The sequence below is a fragment of the Plectropomus leopardus genome, chromosome 7, assembly GCF_008729295.1.
Source record: "Plectropomus leopardus isolate mb chromosome 7, YSFRI_Pleo_2.0, whole genome shotgun sequence".
Taxonomy (NCBI): Eukaryota; Metazoa; Chordata; class Actinopteri; order Perciformes; family Serranidae; genus Plectropomus; species Plectropomus leopardus.
Window position 1 is genome coordinate 7676694 of NC_056469.1, and position 27162 is coordinate 7703855.

The 27162-nt window shown below is 40.6% G+C and overlaps 1 protein-coding gene across 1 annotated transcript; it reads right to left on the reverse strand.

The window, feature by feature from the left end:
- Positions 1 to 9131: 9131 nt before the first annotated feature.
- On the reverse strand, positions 9132 to 25221 carry faxcb (failed axon connections homolog, metaxin like GST domain containing b). Its single transcript, XM_042490713.1, has 6 exons — positions 24962 to 25221; positions 19245 to 19380; positions 17354 to 17550; positions 12989 to 13206; positions 11218 to 11334; positions 9132 to 10550 (listed from the first exon to the last, which is right to left on the reverse strand). Exons 1-6 carry the CDS (start codon positions 25219 to 25221, stop codon positions 10228 to 10230), a joined length of 1251 nt encoding a protein of 416 aa, XP_042346647.1. The 3' UTR covers positions 9132 to 10227.
- Between the last annotated feature and the right edge of the window lie 1941 nt (positions 25222 to 27162).

Genomic DNA, 27162 nt, shown 5'->3' on the forward strand with positions numbered 1-27162 from the left:
CCTCCACTTGGGGCAGGACTTCATCCCCGATCCGGAGGGGGCACGCCACCCTTTTCCGGCTGAGAACCATGGTCTCGGATTTGGAGGTACTGATTTTCATTCCAGCCGCTTAACACACTCGGCTGTGAACCGATCCAGTGAGAGCTGAAGGTCGCGGCCCGATGAAGCCAACAGGACCACATCATCTGCAAAGAGCAGAGACCTAATCCTGAGGTCACCAAACCGGACCCCCTCAACACCCTGGCTGCGCCTAGAAATTCTGTCCATAAAAGTTATGAACAGAATCGGTGACAAAGGGCAGCCCTGGCGGAGTCCAACCCTCACCGGAAACGAGTTCGACTTACTGCCGGCAATGCGGACCAAGCTCCGGCACCGGTCATACAGGAACGGACAGCCCGTATCAGGGAGTCCGAAACCCCCATATTCCCGGAGAACCCCCCACAGGATTCCCCGAGGGACAAAACGGTCGAATGCCTTCTCCAAGTCCACAAAGCACATGTGGACTGGTTGGGCAAACTCCCAAGCACCCTCAAGGATCCTGCCAAGGGTCCAGAGCTGGTCCAAAGTTCCACGACCGGGGCGAAAACCGCATTGCTCCTCCTGAATCCGGGGTTCGACTGTCCGGCGGACCCTCCTCTCTAGTACCCCCCGAATAGACCTTACCAGGGAGGCTGAGGAGTGTGATCCCTCTGTAGTTGGAACACACCCCCGGTCCCCCTTCTTGAAAAGAGGGACCACCACCCCAGTCTGCCAGTCCAAGGGCACTGTCCCCGATGTCCCACGGCAATGTTGCAGAGTCGTGTCAGCCGCGACAGCCCCACAACATCCAGGGCCTTTGAGGAACTCCGGGCGGAGACTCGTCCACAGCACTGCACACAGGAGGTTTACACACTCCTGCTTCCTTACACACACACGCACACTCACACACACTCACACACACACATACACACACACACACACACACACACACACACACACACACACACACACACACACACACACACACACACACAGGCTTTTATCCTGTGAATGAGCCAGCCAGCCAAAGTCATCTGGAAGCTTCCACATGCCAATGAATAAATAAAGCTGTAATTAGTAAAGAAAACAGCGCCACCTGTTGGTGTCCCACCCCTGTGAACTCAGACCATTATAGGGTGCTGTGGGAAACACCTGAGCCTGCACAGGCTGTATGTTAAAGGGTTGGCATGCGCGCACGATGTGTGTGCGGGTGTGAGAGAGAGGAAGTTTTTTCATGTGGGCCACCCGTGTAACCATGTGTGTTGTATGGCTTCCATTTGTAAAGAGGCTTACTGAGCATATGTGTTGGTATTGTGAGTGTGTGTGTGTGTTTGTGCGCTCCTCCGTGTACGTGTGTGTACGCGAAGGGGTCCAACTGCGTGTCCTGGGGCCCACCTGGCAGCGCTGTGCAGATTCTGGGGCCTGAGCAGCTGGCCTGGGGGCTGGTGAGGGTGTTCGGAGGGGGGAACTATGAGAGGGGTGCGGGGGGTCTTCCATGGCCCCTGTCCCACCAGACCCAGACAGTAGGAGGCAGATGGACAGGCCACAGCCACTGCCAGAGGGCCAGAGGGGCCACGGGGCCGAGGGAGAGGGCCAGCCAAGACCAACTGAGCCCGATCTCACGCACAAAAAGCAACACACACAAACACAGTAACAGATAAAAAACATGTGAAACTCACTGAATTTATACTCATTCTTACATAGTGATTAAATCATTTTCACAATGTTTTCTTAACTGCAAAACGTAACATGATATACACAGATAGATATTCAAATTAGTTTGCAACCAATGACACCAAAAGAGACTGAACTTGGTAGTTATGTTGTTTAAGGTTTTTGGTCAACAATGCACTGCATGAGTTATGTTGCAATTTACATTTTTAGTTGCTTCACTAACCCTTAAAGCATAATTTCATTTTATTGCAAGCTGGATCTTATTTTTTATAGGTTTGGCCATCATTTATATGCGCTGTGTTCACTTTGTGTTCAAAGGAATTACTGAGATCTGGGAACGCAGCACTTTGACAGGGTGAGAGACATAAATAGTTGCACAACCCCTCAGGTTAGCCAAGCTTTTTTTGGTAGAGAAAATGGAAGCTCATAAAAATGATCATTCAAACTGTCTATTATAAACACCATCGTAGTTTACAGACTTGCATCCTAGTTCAGATTTGACCTACTGCGCTCGCTGTAGTTGTGTGTGCAGCAGAGGTGGAAAGAGAATATTGTGCTAAAAAAAATGACATGAAACTCAGACAAAAAGGACTGGTGATAAATAAGAAGTCCACCAGCAGCAGGTGCAAAATGCTTACTAACATAGACAAATTAAATAATGTGACACTTCTAATAGAATCAACAGCAGAATAAAATCATCACCAATGCAGACCGCATGGAGCTGTCTGAGCAGTAAACTGCACAGTGGCTGCAGCCATAACCACACTACAGCACAGGAGAGACAGCACAGATTATAAAGTAGTGCACACGAAACCCCGAGCGTACCAACCAGAGGTCACTGACCTCCACTTTCTTCACTGACACAGAGACAAAAATAAAGAGAGTGAAAAGATTTCAACAAGGAAAGCTCAGCTTTGGGATGGGAATTGCAGCACAAGGAGAGTGACCGAAAAATAAAGACAGGTGATGGAGACGAGAAACGTACTGTCTGCCCTCTGTTCTCAAACTGAGAATTAGTTCTCAACTGATTTTACCTGGTTAAACAAAGGTTAAAAAAACTCAACTATGTAATTATCAGAGGAATATATTTTGGTAATAATAGTGGAACCTATAAACTCAATTTAACAACAACAAAATGAGCATAATTATAGTGTAAAAATATCATATATTGTATTAATATAATATTGTACGACACACCTCTTGCTCATGCTTTATGTGCCGTTTTAATTCAAATTCGATATATATAATATAATATTGAAATAGTACAGATAAGGGATATCCTGGTCAGATCTGAAGGACCAATCAAGGGCAGGATCAACAAATTTTCTAAATGATCGGGATTGGTTATTTTGAGCATGCGCCCCGACTGATCCTTTGTTTATGTCCGCCGTCACACCGGTTTCATAAACAGAGATCACGATTTGCAGCAGATATTCAGGATTTATTGTAAAAATGCTACTCTAATCAGTAGAAACTGATTTTTTCAATGTTAATCTTAAGCTGCTAAACCACTTTAAATGGAATTTAAATTTTTGTTGTTAATTTTTATTGAGCTAAATTTTACTATAATGCTGTAATAAGTGGAAAGGTGACAGATTGTTAATTTTTGTAACTGGGAGCGCCAGAGTTCAGCTAAAACACTACTTTGAAGTGGAAATGTGATTATATTACTCATTTAGAGTAATATTACAAAGCTAAGTGGAGCTGTGATAAGAGCCAGATAAAATATTTTTAGTCAGTTTACTTTGTTATTTAGTAAATATAAAATAAAATATCCTTAAGTAACTGTTTGGATTCAGAAGTTTTTTTCTTGAATTACAGTGTATTGCAGCACTATTACACTGTCAGGCATATACACTGGACTCACTTTAATAACTTTAAAGTACTGGAAGTATGATGCAGCTGTATTATCCAGGGAAATACAAGTATTGGCTCAAGGACTTGGTATCGGCAGATACCCATTATTGAATGACTGACATTGGGACATCCCTAGTACAGATACCCCCCCCCTACTTGCATCACACCACTGGCCAATATCACACACTTACAAAAACAGATCATTTGTGCACTGACACGGTCTTAGACCTGTTGTTATCCAATTTTTGCTCTCCAATCTAAAATACGCAATTCTATATTAGCGATATCTAAAAAGCTTTCAGAGAAGGGTGCTCCCAATCCCTCTCAGCAAGCTCAATGTCTGGACCTCAGTACCTCTAAAACCCTGCCTACGCCCCTGCACGCGACAATGTCACGCACTGCAGTTGTTCCTGATGTTATCAGCTGGAGTTGTTGTACTCACCTATTTTTTTTATTTTTTTTTTACAGTCTTCGGTACTCACCTGTTTGAACGTCACTCTGAGCTGCGTGCACGGTGAAGTCCTCCTCAGTCTGCTCTATCTTCAGCTTCTATACTGGTTCATTCTCAAAGCGTAGTGTAGACACTGGCAGTCCACTGGGCCTCTGTCCCACTGCGCTCATACAAGTTTTCCAGTATGTTGCGGTCACATCACGAATTACTGTCAAAGACCGCAGAAAGTTCTCACACACCTCACAAAAAGCTGAAAGTAACCGCGTGTGGATTCACTTTAGCATGCTGATTTAGGCTAACACAGTCTGCACCTGCGTCACGCAACAGCGTAGGTGTGTTTGATTTATGTCACCAGCGTCACCGGCGGGTGGAGCATTAACCCTTTAAAGCGTGGTTCGACATCAGTTTTCTAGTGCTGCGGTCAGTCGCCTCTCGCGAGCTATTTAAACTTTTGAAAAAACCTGTGCAAAAAAAAGGTTTGATTTCTCTCAAAAACATAAAGAAAAAAAGGCAAAGACCAACTTGGCAAGAAATGACCAACAAATTGTTAGAAATTTAGTAAAAGTTGATGAAGACAATGGCCTGGAAATATTAGTTTTACAAAAAAAATATTGTTGGAAAATTATCAAAAACTAGGGAAAATGTCCAGAAAAATAGATTATACTTTTTATTATTATATATTTGAAATTTTACAGAAAAAAATATACATGTGTTTTTAACTGTCTGATCATTTCCTTTTTTAAAAAATTTTTGCACAGATTTTGCACATCATAAGTGCTGTCTTTTCCTGGTTTTTAAAGCTGCATTACAGAAAAATTATGTAATTTTATGAATTTACCAGACTGTTCTAGCTGTTTTGTTATTTGCCATTATCCACATTGTCATTACATTCATTACTGATGATTATATATAAAAAAAATCTCACTCTGTAAATATTTGGTTAAAGCACCAATAGTCAAGCCTATGATACTGTTGCAGTTATTTAGTCAAAAATATTGTGATCAATTCTCTTTTTAACCCTCTGAAACCTGCAGCAACATCACTTTCCTTGTGCTGCTTTCAAATGCCTTTCACAAGTATCTAAACCTCTGAACCATGAGCACATAGATTTAATTTCTTTATAACAATATGGGAAAAAGCAATGAACAACTTGGTAATACATGTCTCAAAAATGCATGAAATTAATTTATAAATTATTTTTTAAAAGCTAGGGAAAAATGTCTAGGGGAAAAAAGAAAACCAAAGGTAGGCAAATACTATATTATAATTATAGTTACAAAATTATTAGAATTTTTAAGCACTTTTTCCAGGTCATTTCCAAGTTTTTAAAAACTTATTATTATTATTATTTTACTAATTTGCAGTTAATTTCCTTGTACTATACTGATTTCTTCCAAAGGTAATGAACAACAGAAAACATTACTCAAAAATTTGTAAAGAAAAAACAAATGAATGAAGAGTGCAAGAAAATTACCTGGAAATTAGTTTAAGAAAAAAGAAAGTAAAGAACAACAAATCATGGAATTGACCTGGGAAAATTCCTTAAAAATCGAATAATTCTGTAACATAATTTTAAAAATGTAATCATCATAATTATAAATATAGTCTTCCCTCGCTTTTTCTTTTTCCCCTAGACATTTTCCCTAGCTTTTTTCTTATTGGCTAATTTCTTCAGTTGATGCTCATTGCCTCCTTCCCATGTTTTTGAAAGAAATAAAGCCAATTTGCTCAGGTTTCAAAGGGTTAAACCTTCTAAAGCTGATCTTAAACATGCAAAAGAGGAGAGATGTCTCTTGAAAACGATGCCCAGAACGACACCATACGGGGGAAGGTTTTGAGCGCAGACAGTCACAGTGATTTGAAGAGAGTTTGCAGAGAGCGTGTAGAATTGACACAGAGTTTATTGTGAACATGTACTATAGGTGGTGGTGTTGGTGTGGGAGGTAGCCACCGGCTCCTGTAGTCCAGAGAGCCACAGATGCTCCACTGTTTGTGTGTTGACTCTCTGTAATTTGTTTGCTCTAATTTGTTTTGCCGTGCCAGGGGAGTTCCGATTTTAATTTTGCTCTGTGTGTGTTTACCCCTCTTTGTGGATCGCTGATCTGTTAAGCATAGAGAGAGAGAGAGAGAGCGAGTCAGTGCGGAGGGTGGGCTGTTCAGAGAGCCAAATTAAAAAAGGAGCAGTGCAGATTGTTTTAAGCTCTGGCAGCCCCTTCAGGCCCAAAGGCCTCGCTCGCAGCCTGCACCTGCTCCGTCCCCGGGGAGCCTGGTTCCTGATCCGTGGCCCTCGCTTCTCCTCCCCGGGCCCCTAGCCCAGCCGCCTCCTCCTCTGCCTCTCTTCTAATTCCTACTCCTATTTTTCTTGTCTGCTTTTTCTCCTCCCCATCGACTTCTCTCCTTTTCCTTCCCTTCTGCCGCCTCCTTCTTAAACTTAAACTCACCATCTCTCCCCTCCAAAAACTCCTGATGCTCTGTTCCTCCTCCCCAGTGACTCCCATGTATCCCTTCACTCCTCAGAGCTGGCCTCTTCACCCCATTTCTCCTCTCCACCACCTGCTCCTCTCCTCCTCTTTATCCCTCCTTGCTCCTGGTTACTTCCACATTTTGTTGTGCCTCTTTGCCCCAGCTCAACTTCCTCCTTTCCCACCCTAAAAATTACTTTTCCTCTTTCTGTTCCTCTCTTCTCTTCCTCATCTCGCCTCCGGCAGCTGGCAGTCTTAATCAGCCCCACTCTGCACCTGAATGATTGCAACTTGTTAGCCGGATTGAAAACACACAACACATAAAATACAGTCAGAGATATGACAATCTGCAGGCTATTATGATTACAAAACATCAGGGCAGAGCTCAGTAAAGCAGCATCATGACATCAACGTGCCTCTGTAAACCCCAGACACAGAACTCGGATGCAAATCAAACCGTTTAAAATTGTCACAGCTAGTCTTTATTGAAATCATCCAGTCGCTCTGGTTTGTGACTGCACATCCATAGGTAGCTTCAGTCAGCTCTACATACAGTATGGTACACTTTGTCACACGTACAATATTTACATTACCCCAGCAGTAATGCTATGACATGGTTTCCAATAACAAGACATTTAGTTTTAATATGGCTTGATTAAAGCAGCCCAACTGTATACGGTACCCAGACTGGATGAGGCGACACAATCCACGCCAGGGGCGGGTCGGGATGAGAACCACAGGGCGACAAGATGGAAGAAGGTTGTCTCAAGAGTCCAAGTATCTGGATCAACGTCTGGCCTTCTGTCACTAACTCACCTATCTATCAAGGCTTTTTATTTAAAGGGTCACTTCACCCAAAAATGCCCCCAAAAGATCCTTTTAATAACCCAAAGTGGAACATAGTAATGCAGATAGTCTTGGTTTGTGTGTCCAGGTGTTCATAGTAGTCTCTCAGATTTCTGTCAGATTTTGTTTTGTTGTCAAACATTTACATCCAGCAGACACGGAGCAACATTAGCATTCATGTGGAGCACTCATGTGTTTCTGGCCATCTGATAAATGTAATTCCAATGTTCTTCAGCAGCTCCTGAGGGAAATATCTGCCTCTCACGCAGCTGAATGCGCAACTATGGTCACCAACTAGTCACTAACTTTGTTGCTGTTTGGTGTAGAGCAGATAGATTTTTTTATTTTTTATTTTTTTATGAAAACACCTGCCATTTTCATTCAGATATTTAGAGGTGAGAGTTCAAGAGACCCCTTTGAAGATGGCCATCGCAGTTATTCCCTCACAAATATGGTCTAATCTTGGAGCATTATTTAGCTCCCTTCCAGACAAGCTATGCTGACATGGAGTGCTAAAGGTTAGCTAGTTTCATTAGATACCGCTATCCAGCTTTCCACTAGCTTGAAAAATGAATGCACCACAGCTTCTTACAGACAGTAATGTTGGCCTCCAATCATTTTTGCCAGGGGGGGGGGCAGCAATCGTACCAGGGGGGCAGAGTGGCCCCTCAGAAGACACTAAAATGCTCCAAAGAACTGAGGGAACCTGTAGTTAGCTGATAATTCTCTGTGAGTCCATCATTGCAAGCATATCCTTCACATTACATGTCTTCTCTGATCCTTTCTTAATGTAAAAACACTGATTACAGCAGCTTTAAGTAAAAGAAAGAGTGTTCAGACCTTGTTGGGAACTTGGACTGTCACCTCTTACTCCAAATTCAAACAACTTTTTCAACAATGGGAAAAGAATTTTAGATTTGGCACCATAAATGGAAAAATCATGGATGAAATTAGGGCTGTTTGTAAAACTACCTTACAGTAATATTACCAAGAATAAACATAACGTCATTTTGACACGGTGATTTCAGAGTGCTCTGTTCAAATTAATGTGAATGATTTGTTATCACTGCTGGAACTGGATTTTTTCAAAAAACAGTTTTCATTGGAAATCACTTCTATCAAATAAATGCATAGTAACAGGAGTTGGAATTAGATGTTGGTGCTGGATTATTGTGTTTATTTTAATGGCTATGAACACCACAAACAAAAATTCATTCCCCTCTGTCGCATTGAAGCAGAAATGTTAGAGACATCTTAAAACCTGGATAATTAAACCCAAAACCATCTGCGCAGCTTAATACCACTAGATTTAAGCAAGAAGGTTTTGTACGTAATTTGCATGAACTGACCCTGAATCTTGAATCACATCTATTCTATATGCACCACAATCTTTTTACAGCAATCATATTGCCATTACGAGCACTTCCACCAAGCTTACAGACAAAAGCGAACACTTCTCGAGACATTTTGGTCCATTTTACACCCAAGGATGTTCAGTTGTGTTGATTTGGTATTCTGACTGTCTCTGCAAAAACTTCATCAACTGCTTCATTGAGGACATTCACACCCAGTAAAACTCACACACACACAGCCAACGTAAGCAGCACTGTCCCCTCGCAGCACAGTCATTACCATCTTCCTGCGAGACTGATATACACGTTAATGTTTCCCATTCATTTGGCCTCCACGGCAGATTGCTCCCATTGAAATAAGGTGAAAATAAATTTCCACTAGTGCAAAAAAAACATCTCTCTTTGAGAGCAATAAGAAAACAAAGATTAAGAAAAAATAAATATCTGACACATAAGATCATATAGAAATAATAACAAAGTGGCACTGATAATAAATTATATCACAACAAAAACTGTTGCGGAATATTTTCACCCATTTCTTTAAACTGAAAGAACTAAGGCTGATTAGTTGCTGAGCTCAGTCGCAGTATGCATACGTGCACTCATGAAACCTGCACACAGACTGACAGGTTATAAATGGGAACCACAATATTAAAATTTAGGACTAAAGGATAAATTAGTTGCAGTGTTAAATAGACTGCAGGTCCTCGGGGTGGGATGACCTTGATGTTACAGAATTAAGGAGTCATCAGGCTGGCTGCTGCCTCCATCTAGTGGTCAAATATATGAATTACAGCTAAAGCCAAAGCTGTTAAAATCAATAACTGACAGCTCCAACTTCCGCAATAACAAAGTGCAAGCAAATAATCACTAAATGGAGAGAAATAAGGATGATAAAACAGGCACAAATCTACTCCTCTCTCCCCTCTGGGTGCAGCTCAGGTTGTGGTCTTCTGGTGGAGACATACATCATGTTTTGATACAGTTCTTCCAGTAACGTAAAGGAAATGACACGAGGATCAATCTAGACTAGCACCCAGTGTCATCTGTGTATCCTCCCCAGCACACGGATGGTTAACAGCCGAGACACGGCAGCTGTGTCTTTCAGCCACACGATCAATCTCCACCTGTTCCAACGGGTTTGTGCGTTAAGACACATGGCAGAAGTAGTGATTAGTTGCGTCGTTTCACAGCAAGTGAAGTGCCACCTGTCTCGTCTGCGCCGCTCCTCTGCCGCTTTCATGAGATGAGATGTTTTCTTTGCGTTAACCTTTCGCACCGGCTTCTGCATCTTAGGATGAGACAAATAAGGCAAAGAGAAACTGCCACTGGGACAGTTCTGATGTTACAGGAGGGGGCAGACCGGACAGTAGCATGTGTGTTATGAGGTTCAGTTTGGATGCTCTGCATATTCATACCCAGTCTGTCCATCAGGAGGGTTTTTCATCTCGAGGTTGAGGAGCTGAAATAGTTTCTTCAGCTGTGAGAGCTGCCGTCTGGCAACTTGTCCAGACGGCCAGATTTTTCAAGCTTACTGACACAGTTCTCATCTCCCGTCGTTCTCAGGTCAAACCTCCAGGTCGGGCATTATGTCCTCCTTGAGCTGAATGTCATTGTCAGATCCCGTGCCCACATCCGAGTCAAAGAGCGAGTGGTCGGAGTCGGGGGAGTGTGTTTGCGTGTGTCCAGCTGAGTGGCTGCTGCCGTCGCTGTCGTCCAAAGTGTCAGTCCTGGAGAAGAGGCCAAAGTCCAGCAGGCCTGATGGGGAGCCGCGGCCGCCGCTGCTCTCGCTGTCTCCATCGTAATAAAGATCCTCCACCTCCACAAACCACTCGGGCCAGAACCTCCTCCGCATCCGCTCGCAGAACATGGCCAGGTTGATCAGCTCTCCTGTAAAGACAGATTCACACACATGAGAGTTTACAGGTTTAGTTAAACCCAGCAGGAGGCATCACTGCTGGTTACTGGCATGTTATATCTGATACAGAGGAAGACAACACATCTGGGAGACTTTGTGAGACACATTTGGTGTTATCGCTTCATTATGAGCCCTTTCATCAGAAATCATGTATCAAAACAATAATAAGGAACCTTCATCTGTGACATTACAAGCTCTGATTTTGCTCACTGAAAGATAAGAGACTCGAGTGTTCCTGTACTCTGAAAACAACAATCAAAGCCTGTGTCAGCAGCACTGCATTGCAGTAGAATATCACCACCATCTAGTGGCTGGAACAAATAAATACATCTACCACAAACCAACAAGGAAAACTGCAAATGACAATGTCAATCATGCTTATACGCTGCATATTTTGCACCTTTTCATATTCAGGTTTTTTTGCTATAGATTTGCCTTTTCTGTTATTTTAGTCCTTAAAATAATTAATGATATTTATGTATTGTGCTGCTGGATGATATTGGTTAACATACCAGAATGTTTGGTTTGGTTAATGTGACTGAATAATTCCATGAGGGCGGGGTTAGGTAAATAAGCAGACACAAAAATACAATTTTTTGTTCATTCTTTCATGTCTGAGTACTTCACAGATCCACCGACCTTTGATGAGTTGCTCCGGTCGTGTCCCGGGCAGAGTCCACATGGCCTGGGCGAGATGCCCGAACACTGTAGCATCTAATGTCGACATCTTCGAACCCATGAAGTACTTCTTATCTCCTAACAGACAGAGAAGATACAGCAATATGAAGATCTGATGAAGAGTTTTCGAAATAGTTCTTTATGTTTAAAAAAATCACCAGTTTTCATTTTGAGGAATAATATAATAAACTTGATGAGTTTGAGTTGTTCTTACATGAATATACAAGTTTACTTCTAATACAAATCTGATGTCAGAGAAGCTTTAGATGCAGCATGTGTGCATGGACGGAAACATACCAAAAATAATAAGCACTGAACAATCATTTCAGCCTTATACAGTGTCTTTGCCGCATAATTCAGATGATTTTGTCACCAGAAAATGTCAAACAACTTGGGAGCATCAACAAGGTGGCAAATTGTCTTCCAGACAGGCAGGAGTCTCCCAACATTAAAACATAGTAAGTGTGAAGAGCACTGATGCTTCTCAGATCAACGACATGCCAATGCACAAACTGACACAGAGTCCAAAATGTCTAATGATCAAAAAATGTCCTCACTGTTCTAAAACAATGAAACAAAAGGGAAATTAAAAAAAAAAAAAAAAAAGCTTAAAGTGGTTCATTGACTATAAAAAAAAGTACACAATATACTTTATAAGTAAACAAGAAAACACTTCACTGAGGCCAAGTCCAAACAGTTAATATTAAGTATTTGTGGCCTTAGATATGACTAATGCCAAAAATAAACTTCTATAAACTAATTTAAACTTGAAGCTATACTTTGGACAGCAACAAGAAGCTTTACATCCACACATCTGGAGTTTGGAAAACATTAAAAGAGAAGCTGAGTGTGCTGATGCTTTTACTCTGGGAATAACTTTCCGTTTCACAACAAGTGGTCGTTGGTTGAAATGGCACAAACAGATCGATGCGAATCACTTTTCTTTCCAGCATCCGGCTCTTTGTTTCCATCTGATATTGTCTCACTGTGGCCGACATCCAGAGCTTTCCCTGTTTTCATTCATCTCTTCTCTACCTCACAGAGTACAAACACGTCCTGTTTTGACATATATGAATAAATCTTTTGTCATTACATGGGACATAATTCCAGGACACATACATTAATGATTTACTGATATTATAAAGCATGCCTTTTCTCTTCAGCATGTATCACTGTGAATATGTATTGTGGAATAATTTGTCAGGGCCTATTAGTCTTTAATACGAATGCTTCATTAGGCCGCATTAGTGTGCCGGAGCCGTCCAACACTTTTCACTTTGGTCATTATAGCCGAGCAGTCCTGTAACAAATTACCTTGATAAAGATGTCAGTGTCATCTACATGAATGCTAATTTTTCTGTAGGCTGTCACTTCTCTGATTCCCTGGAATAACATAGCAGCTGTTCTCGAAAAGTCACCAAATTCCTCTTCAGTTATCCACCCAAACTGAGTTTCTGAATTCAGAATGGCTGAAGATGTGTACTGTTGTTGCAAATGCGTGTAATTCTATTATCCCAAATAGAAAATCTGGTAACTCTAATATCAGATTATATAACAGAGTTTGGCTAATCCCAGCTCATACATTTGATAAGGTAAGTGAGTCCAAATGGAGTGCATTTTAATTATTTTTTAGATCAAAAAACATTAAGAATGCTTATTAACACACACACACACACACACACACACACACACACACACACACACACACACACACACACAGCCCTCTTCCTACCCAGCAGTGTGGCCAGCGTCCTCATGTCCTTCTCCATCAGTGCGTAGACCTCCTCCTTCGAGAAGCGTCCGATGCCGTGGCCGTACATCTCCCTGCGCACCATGCTGCCGTTCAGGTGGCTCAGCAGCCACTTCAGCGTGTCGCTCAGGGGGCCGCTCATCGCCAGAAGCTTCTGAGTTTCCTCCAGGTTGTCCACCCACTGACAGTAGGCTATCGTCCTGCAAGGACAGCGGACGGTATGGTGTTAATGTCACACTGGTTGCTTAATTGAATCCAAGCAGGAATGGATCTGTCACTCAAGTACTTATATCACAGATCTTTATACTCATAACTAGTTTAGGTGTCAAACTAATAAATATGAGGTTCTTGCTCTTTTTCTTTCTCTTTCTTAGATGTTACTGCAATATGCAACAGCAGCAGAGAAGTTCAGTCTATTTGCAAACTTACAAAAGGTTATTACACTCAGCATTTCACGGGTATCAATATCATGCTGCTGAAGAAAATGACAGACACCAAAGATTCTACACCTTCTGATCACCAATCCTTGCAGCATCATCACAGCAGCATATCATTTACAGATGTGATGCAGTTTGGGGAGACATAACAGCAGAAAACTCTGTTGCCATGTTAGAAGACTGGAATCCCACTGCTTGAGACTAATGGGTGGTGTGACACCGGGGCAAGACAGCTGCCAAGACCACTGTTTGAGACAGCAAAAGTAGGTGTTTTTTTTAATGTTAGTTAACATTTCCAGCTGTGCTATTGGAGACCGAACCAGGTAGTTTAAGTCAAAACATGATGTTTTCCTAACCCTAACCAATTGTTTATATGCCTTTACCCGAACCACTTATAAAACACAGGGTTCAACATAAAACTGAAAGGTAAAAATACACAACATTTCATCATATCCACTACATATGAAACATACAAATGTAACTCTTGAGACTAGGTTGGTGTGCTAAATGGTGATTTTAGCAATATATAATGAGACGCTGTAATTTCAGGATACCAAAAGCAATTCTTTACACCAGCATACAATTCCTTATCAGCAGTTCTAGCTCTGACAGTTAAGCTCTTCCTAATCAATAAAAGTGCACCACCACTTCCGTCTTGTTGCCCATTTATCAGCTGTACTGCTCTCAGCTCGCTGCCGGGAGACAACATCATATATTCAGCCCTTCAAACTGTCAGGTTGCTGTTGTGTACATAAGGGAACGCTGCCTCTCCTCCAGAAATAGGTTAAGAGGAAAAAAAAGGCGACTGTGCACTTATTTCAAAAATCCCATTACAGATTTGGATTAAAAACTCTTGGACAAAAACACCCACTTATTGCTGCATTGCACTGCCTCTTTGTTGAGTCATTCAGACTCCCTCGTGTTTGTGTTAAGATGGGCAGCTAGATGAGCCATCCTGACGTCAAGTAGAGATTTGTCTCACAACAGCAGACAGACAGATCCTGTGTGTGTGTGTGTGTGTGTGTGTGTGTGTGTGTGTGTGTGTGTGTGTGTGTGTGCAAACAAGCCCAACTGAAAGCCTGAAAATCCCTCCCTAACTCTGCTTCTGTTTATCTGCATCTCCCCCTCTGTGCCCGATAAAAGATTTAATAAAGGAAACCAATAAGACACAGTTTATTTCATGAATACGCATAATGAAAAGAGTTACTGTCTTTATATTTGGTGCACTCATCATGCACTCTGCTGTGTGGATGTTTCTCCAGCCGAGCTGCTTGTGCGTGTAGACGCTAACAAGATTAAGCTGCTATATCCTTACACACTAGCACTTTCTCACTCCACCTCATTGGATAAACAGACTGAGTTTCTCCCGCAGCTCGTCTGAGAGACTGTAAGCTTCATATCATGAGTCTGCTGGTCGGGACGAAGCCCTGAGCTGTGATACAACTGTGAAGGAGCCTCCAGCCTGCAGGCTTCTGGATCACTGTGGATTACCCGTCGCTCAATATAAATTTAGTTAAAGCATCTGACCCTCATTACATTTGGGAGTGGTGACTGTCAGGGCCATGCATTATTTACTGCAGGCAATGTACAGTCCTTTGTTCCAGGGGGTACATGAAAACTCACTTTTATAGTTTGGCTTTTTCTTACCTGATGATATCTATTGTTATTTTTGATACTATTTTATCCTGCTTTATATTGTGTACATATTTTTTAGATTTATTACTATCGCTATTGTAAAGGCTCTATATAAATAATGCTATTATTATTAGTATTTATTTATTAATTTATTATTTTGTAAAATTCACATAATCATCAGCAAAGGATGACAGCTTGGTAGTTAGTATTTAGGTTTGTATAAAAACTAATAACACCAACCATTTTCTTTTATTTCATGAAAATGTTTAATTAGTAATTTTTAGATTTAAAATGGCATTTAGTAAATTAGCTAACTATGAATACAGAAGACACAGGGCGACATTAGCGTTCATTTAGACTTGGGTTGTCACAATATTAGAATTTCAAACTTCAGTACAATAGCTGTATAAAAAATATAATCGATTACTATTTTATACCAAGAAAACACAAAATTTGATTTTTTTCTGTTTTAAATTAACAACCTGCATACAGTGCTGGGGCAGGTGTTTTTTTTCGGAGAGAATGCAGTTACAGCTGCAGGCTGAGGAGCAGTTGATTTTCTTCATATGTTTTTAAACGCGGCATTGAAAAAGGACCATAGTGTCAGTTACCTTTAGGGGTTGTAACACCAATAAAGGGGCTAAGAGAGGCTAAAATGCATCGGTAATCATGTGATATATTTCTGTGAATTTGTCACTACAGGTGCCCATTCCAATTACCCAAAGTAATTTGGTCAACTGTCAAAATATTGATTAGTGCAACTTAAACAATTTTATTGAAAATATAATCAATGTACTGAAGGGCTAGCTGTCTGTGCTGACTATTATCTGTAACAAAGCAATAATTCAAGTGACTGCTTAGATAGCACTGGTGGATAAAGCACTGTTGCCACAGAGGCTAGTGCTTCAGGTTCCTGTTATCTTATTTTTACAGCATCATCAATCAGGAGGGCTGCTGGTAGGAAAGAAGTGTGTGTGTGACCTAATCATCAGTTCCTGCTGCTGGCCAGCCACTCTGTAGCCCTTCAAAGAGCAACCAAGCCGCCACATTGCCCTGCCCCAACATAAATAATTCAATCAATAGGTCTATATGTTGTTCCAAACATGGCAGAGAGTGTGTGGAGGAGCAGAGAGAGGAGAGCAAGGAGGTGACACAGGGAGAGGGGATGTCGGTTTCACTTTGGAGAAATATTGTATGGAATTCCCTTTTTACCGCAAACAAAAGGTGTGATCTTACCATCAAAATTTTACTCAATTAACATTTCTAAACAGTGAGGTTACACGTGTCACAGCCTCATTTACTGCGACGAATGACATCCAAAGGTTTGAGTCAAAATGTGCTATTAGATAGAGAAGAATAGAGCACATCACACTGGGTCAAAGCGTGTCAAATCAGTCAGTGTGTGTGAGTGTGAGAGGGGGTGGATGGTGAAAGATGCAGAGAGCTTTTAGGTAATGGAAAACACTCTCAGCCTCTGTGGGCGTGGGAGGAGTGGTAAACGATTTCCTAGCAGCAGCGAGTTTCTCACCCAGAGGTACGAGAGTGACTCACCGCAGCAGAGGACGGCTGATAACACAGTTCTGACGGTGAGGACAGAGTCAGCCCGCGCTGGAAGGCTGCTTAAATCATGCTTAAAATAAAGTACAATAAAGACTGCAACAAGTCTTGTTTTAACTGTTAAAATCAATGCACCATTGTTGTTTTTTTCAAAGAGATCTGCGGATTTTAACACGGTTTGATATTAAGCATGTAAAAATAGGTATTTAAAAGGAGCAGTGTGTAGGATTTAGAAGGATCTAAATAAAATAACCATTTGTAAAAAAAAAAAAAAAAAAGAAAAAAAAGTCAATTAAAAGGAAAAAGGGAAAGCAGTCCTTTTGTGTTTTTATGTTACCTCAAGGCAGACATAAGTTCTCTACTCACTTGAAAAGGAGGGGTTAATTGGAGGGGTATTAACTCTTTGAAACTGGAACAAATTAAGTTGCTTGCAATCTGCAACCTTTACACTGGATGTCACTAAATTTCACACACTGCTCCTTTAAATATTAATATAAAAATATAAATGTACATATTTGTGTAAGCAAATTAATCATTTTAGCCATCAAGCTCAATAGTTACATCGAATTAGAGAGATTCTGCCTTTAAAATCAGCTTTACGTTGTTCAATAAACAGATTTTTCCTTGAATTGAATTCTGACTGAAAAAAGCTTGCAGCAGGTGGAATCATAATTTCTAACAGGTTTCCAAAGACACAGCTGTAAGTTAAGTCGCCTACCAGTACAGGTGTTCCTCGACCATTTTGGTGACGGCTCGGGACACGGCTTTCTCCTGCGGGGTGAGGTTAATGTTGAGGTTGACACCCAGCTTCTCCTCCAGGAAGTCTACGATGAACTCTGACCCTGAAGCCTGCTCGTGGTTGTACTCAATCCAGGGCATCTTCCCCTGCGGCGACAGCTTCCCATCAAAGTAGTTCTGCGGAGACAAACAGTTTCATATGAGAATGTGTAGAATTCTAAAGACATTTTCTGGACAAAAACAGCATGTTATTGTAGAGTGACATGCCAGTTTTGTCATGCAATGTTTTCCTGGTATACCTCAAGGGTCACTCCTCTGATCCTACATAATAAGTCCATTGCACTCGTCATGAGGAATACTACTCAAGCTGTGACCACAGAACAATTCATAACAGGAAGCCTGGAGGTATGGAGTTTGAAAGACGTGGTTGTTTACCAGGCAGGAAGGGTTTAATGGAAGATGCTTCTATCAGATCACCCAGTCTGTCTTTCAAGGCAAAACAAAGTCACATTTTTTAATATTAACAATTAAACCTCATACTATAAATACCAATATTTACCGTTAAACCTGATACCAAGGAGAATGCAACAAGACAATCAACAGTTTTTTTAACTTCTTTTTGATTTTGTGAGAAAATAGTAGCATCATCTGCTAGTTAACAGCATTTTAATTCTTTCCCAGCAATTCAAATACCTTTGAAATGATCTACATTAATATAAAGAGCCATTGTTTGCATGAGTAGAAGAAATAAGAAAGGTGCAGCTGGGTCCCCTTGTTTAATCCCTCTGCTGATATTGAAACTATGAGTGGTTCCCTTTGAGTATCTGTACAAAGCCTGAAATAAAAAAAAAAGAAGCCTGGAATAAAAAACTATGCTATCTACAGTGTTGAAGGCCTTCCAATAATCCACAGGTAGAATAACTACTGTGACCAATACACTCATGGTTATCTATCTATCTATCTATCTATCTATCTATCTATCTATATATATATATATATATATATATATACATATAGCTGTATAGTTTGTGTTTTGGTTTTTTGTTACCTGATTAAATTTCTAAATCTGTTTGAGCCATGTACAAAATGACTGAAAAAACAAAAAAATAAAAATAAATAAATTTATTATTATAGCTGGGACAATGAGATTACAAAATCTCATTTTCAAGGGTGCCTTGGCAAGGATAGCAGCAATACAATGTGTCAAACAACATGGCTGCTAACATTAAAAACACGCAAAACAAACAGTATCACCTCACAGAGTCACATGCTGAAGAAGACAGACGGGAGGAAACAGATCGAGCTGAGGAAGCAATTACAAAATTCCAGCTGAATTAGCCTCCAAATCCTTCACTGGATCTTAAATGTCCTAATTGGGATCAGCCTATCAAGCTGCAAATCTGTCTGCAGGTGGCTCCAGGCTGCAGGGCTAGAAAACATTGAGGTCTGTTTGACCAGAGTCAGTGTGAACTATAATTACAGACAATAAGAGGGTGTCATTTGAGCGCAAACAATTGTTTTAAGTGAGATATACCCACAAAATAAGAAAAGAGCAGACCAAGGATGGGTCTATAAAAAATATGTTAATAAATATGTATAATACTCCATCTAAGGAGGAAAAAAATTACTCTTTGTTTGAACTGCAAACACACGCGACCAGTGATTGAAGGTCAGAAGTAGAAATTTGAGACTTACTTCTCTGGTTTCTGGCTTTAAGAGACAGCAGGGCATGTTCACAAATACTGATTACACTTTCAAAGACCATGGAAATAACATATTGCAATTCTTCATTAAGGTTGTGTTTCTCTTTAAGAGCATGATAACTTCTATATGGGATATGCATTTAGCATATGGATGACACCATGAATCACCTGGTAGGGCAGGTCCACCATGCGCAGGTACGTCTCTATTTTGAGGCAGAAGGGTGAGAGGCTGGGCACGCCATTCTTTGGCCTGGAGAACTGATGAAGGATGATGGCGTCTTTAGAGTCCAGCTCCTGCTCCTTCCTACACAGAAGAAGAAAACAATAGCTTTAGTAAATAAAGTGCTTGGACTAATCTACTTAATCTTATGTTCCCAGATCAGATCACAACGCCTATTCTGTAACATAGCTGAATATAATATTCTTATTTGTTTGTTTGATTTTAACATATATTGGTATATTTAGATTTAAAATCCACAGTGTCAAACCAAACTTTAATTCATCTGCTGTCCTTATTTGCTGTTGAGGAATCATTTGATTGACATTTAGCTAAATGCAAAAGCACTTAACTCCAGTGTTGTGTCTGATGCTATGATAGATTTTCCCTCTCTGTGGATATTGAGTTTCATGCTTTTTAGAAAGAAACCGCAGCAAACGGCTTCAGAGAGGAATGTTAGCTCTAATATCTTTAACCCTGCTGACTGTGTTTAGACACCAGCAGGAACAATGGTAAAGAGAGCACTGATGCAATTGTCACACAACTGGCTGAGAGCGGCCAGCGTTACTACCTGTTTTTTGGGTCAGCCAGTGCTATGAGATAAACACCAAACAGCAAACAGTTTCTGCACAGAGAACAGGACTTTCTGTTCAGTTTCAGGCTCTGACAAACCTTCCTGGGAGAAAAGGGTCACACCAACCACACCAGAGTCCCCATGTACCAGAGCCCTCAACCACCCACCAACACATGTTTTTATTTTCAGAGACCACGGTAGACTTCACTTCATTAACTTTCAAACAACAGCTTTGTGCAGACCTACATGCTGGTTCCCTGGTTGAATAAAAGAAATATATTCTGTTAACCTGCGTTGCAATTACACGTTGTTTTAGGATTTCAGTCAATATTCCAACTCAAAGCCTAGAATCTTGTCATGTTTCCCATGTTTACTTGTTTATTTTTATGTAAAGGACCCAAGAAACCAAGCACATAATATTAACATTAGCTGTATTGGAGTAGATTTTCCTTTGAAATGAGAAAAGCTTAAAAAATGGCTTCAGTCAGATGCCCCATCTATAAAGAATTGGTATGATATCATATATGAGATCTTTGTAATAGAAACCAGATCTCAGAAATTAAGATTATGTCTGCAAAACCAGGTACTTTTAGGCTAAAACAGGGGCTTTTTCGAAATTGGATTTGACAGGAAAAGCAGCAAAGCCACTGTAAAAAACTACCATTTTTCATCACTGTCCCTGGAAAAAAAGTGACAGTTTGCTACCAAACACCCATTATTTTGTGCCTAAAAAGCCACTGGAAACACAGCAATGACTTGCTACATCACAACCGGTTTTGTTGTTTGTCAGTCTTGAAAAGTGGTCTGCAACTTGGCAGATGTCTTGCCTAAGAGTCACGCCATTCACCATCCCTTCCACCTCCTGATGACAAAGTCATCTTAAGAAACGTCAATACGTATGAAATGTGTAAATGTAAGTTATTCATCATTTGCAAAAAGTACAATGCCAACATCTTCCTCTGGTGCTATCTGGGGCTGGTATTAGTAGAAAATACTGTTGATCCACATCTTCTGTATTGCTATCAACACAGAGCTGGGTGGGATTCAGAGCTTCTTTTAGAATAGAAAATATCCACTGAATGAGTCATCACACTGCTCCAGTTTTAAGCAAGCACACTGCTGGACATTTCCCATCATGTGTGCCTGCTGTTTGAACACAAACAATTAAATACTACTCTACTGATGGCCTTTTCTCTGCCTGTGTTCACTGGCCTGCTGCGGAACTGTTGTCCCAGGAGCAAATATGCCAATATGAGCGTATGCTGCAGTGTATTCCTCTATGATTATCACCAGGCCTAATAACACACTTGGTGACTAATGTTTGAGTCAGATCTACTGATAATAAGACTTTAATAATTTGAGGTCTTCATAGAAAAAAACAAAAAAAAGATAAAGATGTTACTATCAAGAGAAATACAAAATAAGCCTTATACAAAACAAATAAACAGAAAATAAATGTCCTGATTACAACATGAAAACTTGTTGTATTTATTACCATTTCCATAACACTTGATCCTAACCTGACAACACTTTGCATGTCACTTGAAGAGCTAATCAGCATTAAAGAGAATTACAGTTTTTATCTGTCTGCAATGCCAAACCTATGGGTCTCCGTCCCTCACCAGATGTTATTTATGCTGCACACAGGAAAGGCTAAAAGGAGACTTTATAAACCAACATTAGCATTATTTAGTCCCTGTCTGTCCGGTCTGTTTAGCATATCTTTTATCACTGGCCAAACTCTTCATGTCTGAATAATTGAATATAACTGGACAGGAGGCCAGACTCCACTTTTTATCTAACAGTATTTCATGAATAATACAATCAGTTGTCAGTTTATATACACAGCAAGCTAAAAATGATGCAGTCTAATACAACAGCCCTGCAATATAAACCTGCTTTCCTGAAGATTCAGTTCTGTTAAAATCCTTTAAGAGGGTTAGAAATATTTCTAGTATTTAGTCCGCCCTCAGCGATACAAATGGATTGAAAAAACACTTGAAATACCACTCAGTATTACACAGTACAATTCAACAACACTCCATACTACAGCCTCTGAAATAAGCATCAAGTTAAATCAACACCTCTCTGAGCTGTAACATGATTAGGTAACTGCAATTGCCCACTGAGCTTCAGATGGCCTGTTTAACCCTTTAAAACCTGGTCAAATTTGCTTGATTTTTAAAAAAGAAAACATGGGAAAAAGGCCATGAGCATCTGAAGAAGAAATCATCAAAAAAGCAAGCAAACAGCAAAAATATATATTTTTTTTAAATTAGAAAGAAAAACAAACAAACAAAAACATAAAATGACTGAAAAAATAACTTTAATGGCCAAGTTGGTTGTTGTCTTTTTCCCATATTTTCAAATAAAATAAAACATATTTGCTCATTGTTCAAAGGTTTAAATTCATGTGAAAGCACCTGAAAGCAGCACAGGCAAAGCGATGTCGATCCAGGTTTCAAAGGGTTGAAGATGAACATGAGAGTAAATTCTTTAAAACACAAACTGACCCAGCTCAAAAACAACAAATTAATTGTTTTATCAACTTATTCTTCAAGACTTTTCCTAATTTTATGAAATACAATACAATATGATATTGTACTGATAAATGATTTCAGCAGTCAGCTACAGCTCTTTTCAGTTCAATCTCTTACAGTTTGTTCATAAGACATCTAACAGGCTGTCTGACCATTCTGGGGTCTGGTGTTGGTCAAATCAAACAACAATCACAAAACTGAGCAAAACTGTATGGAGCAAACAAAAACATGCTGTGTATGACTTTGTCTGTCAATGACTTCTTGGGGAAAAGGTATTTGTTGATGCATAACTCATATAACCTTTGAAACAAACAGATTAGCACAGTTACAACTAAAATTGCAAAAAGTTTTTGTATTTTGGGGAAAAGTCTGATCTATGATGAAAACTACTGCTGCCACATCTTTGTACTACTCTCTGGTTTATATAAGTGTAACAGTCTGTGCAATGACTCATTCCATCAAACGTGCTCCTGGTTTTCATCTTCAGAAACGAGCACTTAAAATCAGCAACTGTGTTACTCAAACTTATTTCTCGCAACCATTGTTACATCACCAACTATAGATTGCTCTGTTACAGTTCCCTGGACAGTATCCTTCCTCCTTCCCTCATATTTTCATGAACAGTATTCCCTACAACATCAATTTGCCAAACATCTCAATATACAGTTTGGTTAAATTTACAGAGGTTCAATGATATGTAAAGGTCTGCCATCTCATATTTTAAAATAAGCACCTGCACAATTAAAAATAAAATCCAAAATCAAAAAAGCCATTAAAGTTTTTTTTTAATCTCAACAATGTAATGTTAATAGCTTATCTGTGTAAACTGCTAACTAATAATGTTTTTTTTTTCTTCATGTACTTGATATCTGGATACTTGGAATATTTGATATCTTGTCTTTTGTATTTCTCTCTTTAGTATCCTTGTATATATTATTCTGTATAAACTAATGGGTTTAAAGTATACACTGGAGAGTGCCTAAATTAAGCCCCTCTGACTTTTTTTTGCACTTTTCAATCACATTCTTGCTGTTTATGTATTTATATGGGGAAAAAAATGAAACTACCTATCCATAATAAATACGACCTTATTTTGTGTTATATCAGTGCTTTATGGTCAATCCCATATGCTATTTATCAAATGTGCAAGCTCATTTTGTGACCAAAAAGGGTACTACTACTTCAATAGTATACTCATATGTGCAATAATTTTGGTACATGTAGCTTGTGGTGTTGTTGAGTTGCATTGCATTATACAGACAGGTGTTTCTATTATTTTGTCCAGCCCATGTATGAGAGTGGGCTAAATAACAGATACAGCTCAACAGCAGCACAAACTGCAGTCTCCAAAATAACTCGTATCAAAACCTCTCTGACACAGTTTCATAAAAACTGAGGGGAGGATTTACTGCAGGCCTTCCTAATGAAGGCATTAGACTGCATTAGCTAGATGTACCTCATAAACTGGCAGCTGAGTGTATAAACAGTACTCAGACAGTATGCAAAGTCTGTTAAAGTCTGTGAAATACACTATGGTGCCTGTTGTGTCTCTGTCCACTGTCTCCTGGTGCTGAAACTGATCCAACTCTTGAAAGTCGCTGTCCACAGTCACGTGGTGCTGAAATCTTTCCAATACTCATCTTTGTCTGCTCTATTATCCCTGCCTTATGTGTCATGCACTCCTTTTATGATTCTGCTGATTTAAATGTGGTGCTGAAATCCCCTTGAAGAGCCACTTGAAGGGCTCTCTGAACATTTAAGGAGGCTGTCTGGTGGAGGGGACAGTGAGAATAACAGCTGACTGTGGCAGAGCTGCTGCCAGTGCCAACAACACATCACATGGCACGAGCAGATGATGCCGGCAGGCTGCGGGTCCAGCCTCAGTAGCCCGCACGTGATTCAGCAGCAGCGTTTTCTGCACGAAATACAAGGTTACACAGATTATCGCGGGAGGAGGGGAGGGCGAGTGAAAGCAGATACTACCAGGCCACTGTTACAGGATGTACTTACTCCCCGGCACTGGCCTAGCCAAAAATAATCCCTCCATTGACAGGCGCGCATTTTCAGCACTAACAATAGTCTTGAGTTAATCACTTTATCATATATTATTCATAAGCCTTCGTTACAATGTTTAGCTGAACACGCAAGTGTTTTCTTTGAATATTTCTAGTCGGCAGATGTGTATTTCACGGCAGAGTCCATTAAATGTCGGTGGGACTCTGCAGCGCCCGAGGAGCGCTTCGTTTATTCACGCTCAGGTGCCGACAGAGCTGGCACGGGAGCTGGCACATGAGCGGACGCGTGACTCGTTTTTTATTTAATTTTTTTTTTCTAGTGTCGCGTCCTTGGAAGGAGGAAAACACTGGGAGCTGGAACCCCAGCAACCACCGCGAGATCTGCACAGACATGACATCCTATAGAAGGACTCCCGCATCCATTCAGGGTTTTATCACAGCCCACTTCAATCAGACTCCTCAGTCACTGTCAGCAGATTAACCATTATACCCACAGCTCTGAGGGCTAAATAAAGTGATGGCGATGAGCAGATGCTTACCTGATGGCGAGCAGCTCGTGCAGTAGGTAGGCTGCAGCAGCCAGCAGGGCCCCCCCGGTGATGTACAGGGTCTTCTTCCACCAGGAATCCGAGCCCAGAACCGACATGATGCCCCCGTAGTCCTGCAAAGGGAAGGCGATGATATAGCCATACAAAGACTGTTGCTGCTCGGAGCCGCACAGCCCGAGGGGCAGGCTGTGATTCCGCCCGAGCTCAACCACACACGGCCGGGAAGAGGCGAAGCCAGCAGCCCAGTACATCCTCCCCTCCCTCGGTTACAGCCGCCCCGCGTCCTCCCTGCTGTGCTCCCCGTTAGGCTTCATCTAAACGCCTGGCGGGTTGTCTACGGCATGGCGGCGGTGTGGCTCATATTCTTCTAGAAAATCACAAGAAGTAAACATCTCGACTCGCCCTCCCCACGATGATGCTCTGCACCCAGCCGCTTTCCCTTTGCAGGGTTTACTGAGCATTGTCATGCTACTCAGAAACACAGCAGCTTGACTTCCGGTCTAATAATTTCAAAATAAAAGGCCTCTAGTCCAATATTTTATTTTTCAGTGACTTTAAGCTTTTCAAGTGTCACTTGGACAACAAGTAGGGTAACTATTAATTTGTATTATCAATTAATTTGTCAATTATTTTCCACATCCATTGCTTTGTCTATAAAATGTCAGACATCAGAATTTCCAATGGCCAAATTTGATAAATTGAAATAGCTTGGTTTTTTTTCTAATCAGCAATACAGCACTAGTATAGTATCTAGTATATAGTATATGGCCAACAGATCCTTAAATTCAAAAAGCTGGAAACATAGAATCTTTTACTGGATAAAAAAGGACAAACAAAATAAGTCACAAATTGTTTTTGTATCTAAATGTTAACAATGTTCAAACGGATTGGTTGAGAATTGTTTTTATTCTAACAGGCTCAAACAACCTGAGTCAGCACTGTATTATTTTTGCCCTTATCACACAGCCAGCATGTCTTTGTTCATATACTTTTTAGGTTGTATTAACTTCTTAAATTGCTCTTACTTTTTGTAGCTCTTTCACGTGGCTTTGCTAAAGTATTCTTTGTTTCTAGAAATACTGTGGTAGTAGTTTAACAGAGATTCCTATAAACAGAGATCTTATCAAAGTTCTTAAAAGAACTAAATGATAGTAATGAAATGTTCTTATTACAATGTTCACATATTGAAAGATTCTTATTATTCAATTAGATTACATTTACATACAACACTAGCAATAAGCAATAAATCTAGGTAAACGGGTTTGTGGTTTGAAATAAAGTAATACAATATCCTCATGCTTTTACTTTAAATGCGAACTCTAGCAACATCCGGTCTTAATGCGCCAAACTCCAGTACCTTGACGTAGCTAGCCTATTGTCTGCTCCAGTGGAGTCACCCCGCCCTGACGAGCCCCCGCATCCCAGTCAAACCACTGGCCCACCATGATGAACACATTACCTATTGGTTATTATGGTCAACAACACTATATGACAACAAATCCCTGTATGGCATTCATTTAAGACATGAAACTGTGCGTGTGGCAGCCTATAAAGAGTTCAGTGACAACAGTCTTCTTCACCTATAGGCTATTTGTTTTGTAGAGTTGATTTGTTTACCTTTGAATAATTAAAAGAGCAAAAAAAAAAAATCCATATAAGCCCATATATATCAATATAATAATTACACATTTGTCAAGTATTCAAATCTTATTGCAACACAGGTATGCTCAATTAAAAACTATGCAGAAAAGGAACTTAAAAGCCTCATAATTAGATCCGTCCAAAGCAGTGTCACAGATCACCTGTTGGGTCCAAACTGAGTTGATAACTGACGATTGTATATGAACGAACGCTTAATGTAAACACGGAGAAACACGGTTGTAAACATAAACAAAATGCAAAGTCTACTCACTCTGGAACAACTTCGGAAGTGCAAGAAGACATTCATCTTGACGGATGAATCCACCGGCTGTTTCCTGCCTCTGTCTGTGGAGCATGCCGAGAGGTGGACGCGGGGACAACTTCGAGAAGAGACGGTTTCGTAAAGATCCTACAACAGCTTACATCACCGTCGGTTGGCAGCCTGATGCCAATCAAATCCCGTCTCCCTCCGGCCAACAGGTGCAAATCTGTCCAGGTCGGTAAGAGCTGTCTGCTGTTGAATCAGAACAGCATCAAGCGACGAAGTGCAT

Bases quoted from the DNA above. Each gene is read 5' to 3' on its own strand.
- faxcb (XM_042490713.1), bottom strand. From the start codon at position 25,221: ATGTACTGGGCTGCTGGCTTCGCCTCTTCCCGGCCGTGTGTGGTTGAG. The intron at 13,207-17,353 runs GTAGGCGACTTA...CTGTCCTTGCAG, and splicing joins GTCGAGGAACACCTGTACTG to GACGATAGCCTACTGTCAGT. The intron at 11,335-12,988 runs GTAGGAAGAGGG...TCTGTCTGTTAG, and splicing joins GACGCTGGCCACACTGCTGG to GAGATAAGAAGTACTTCATG.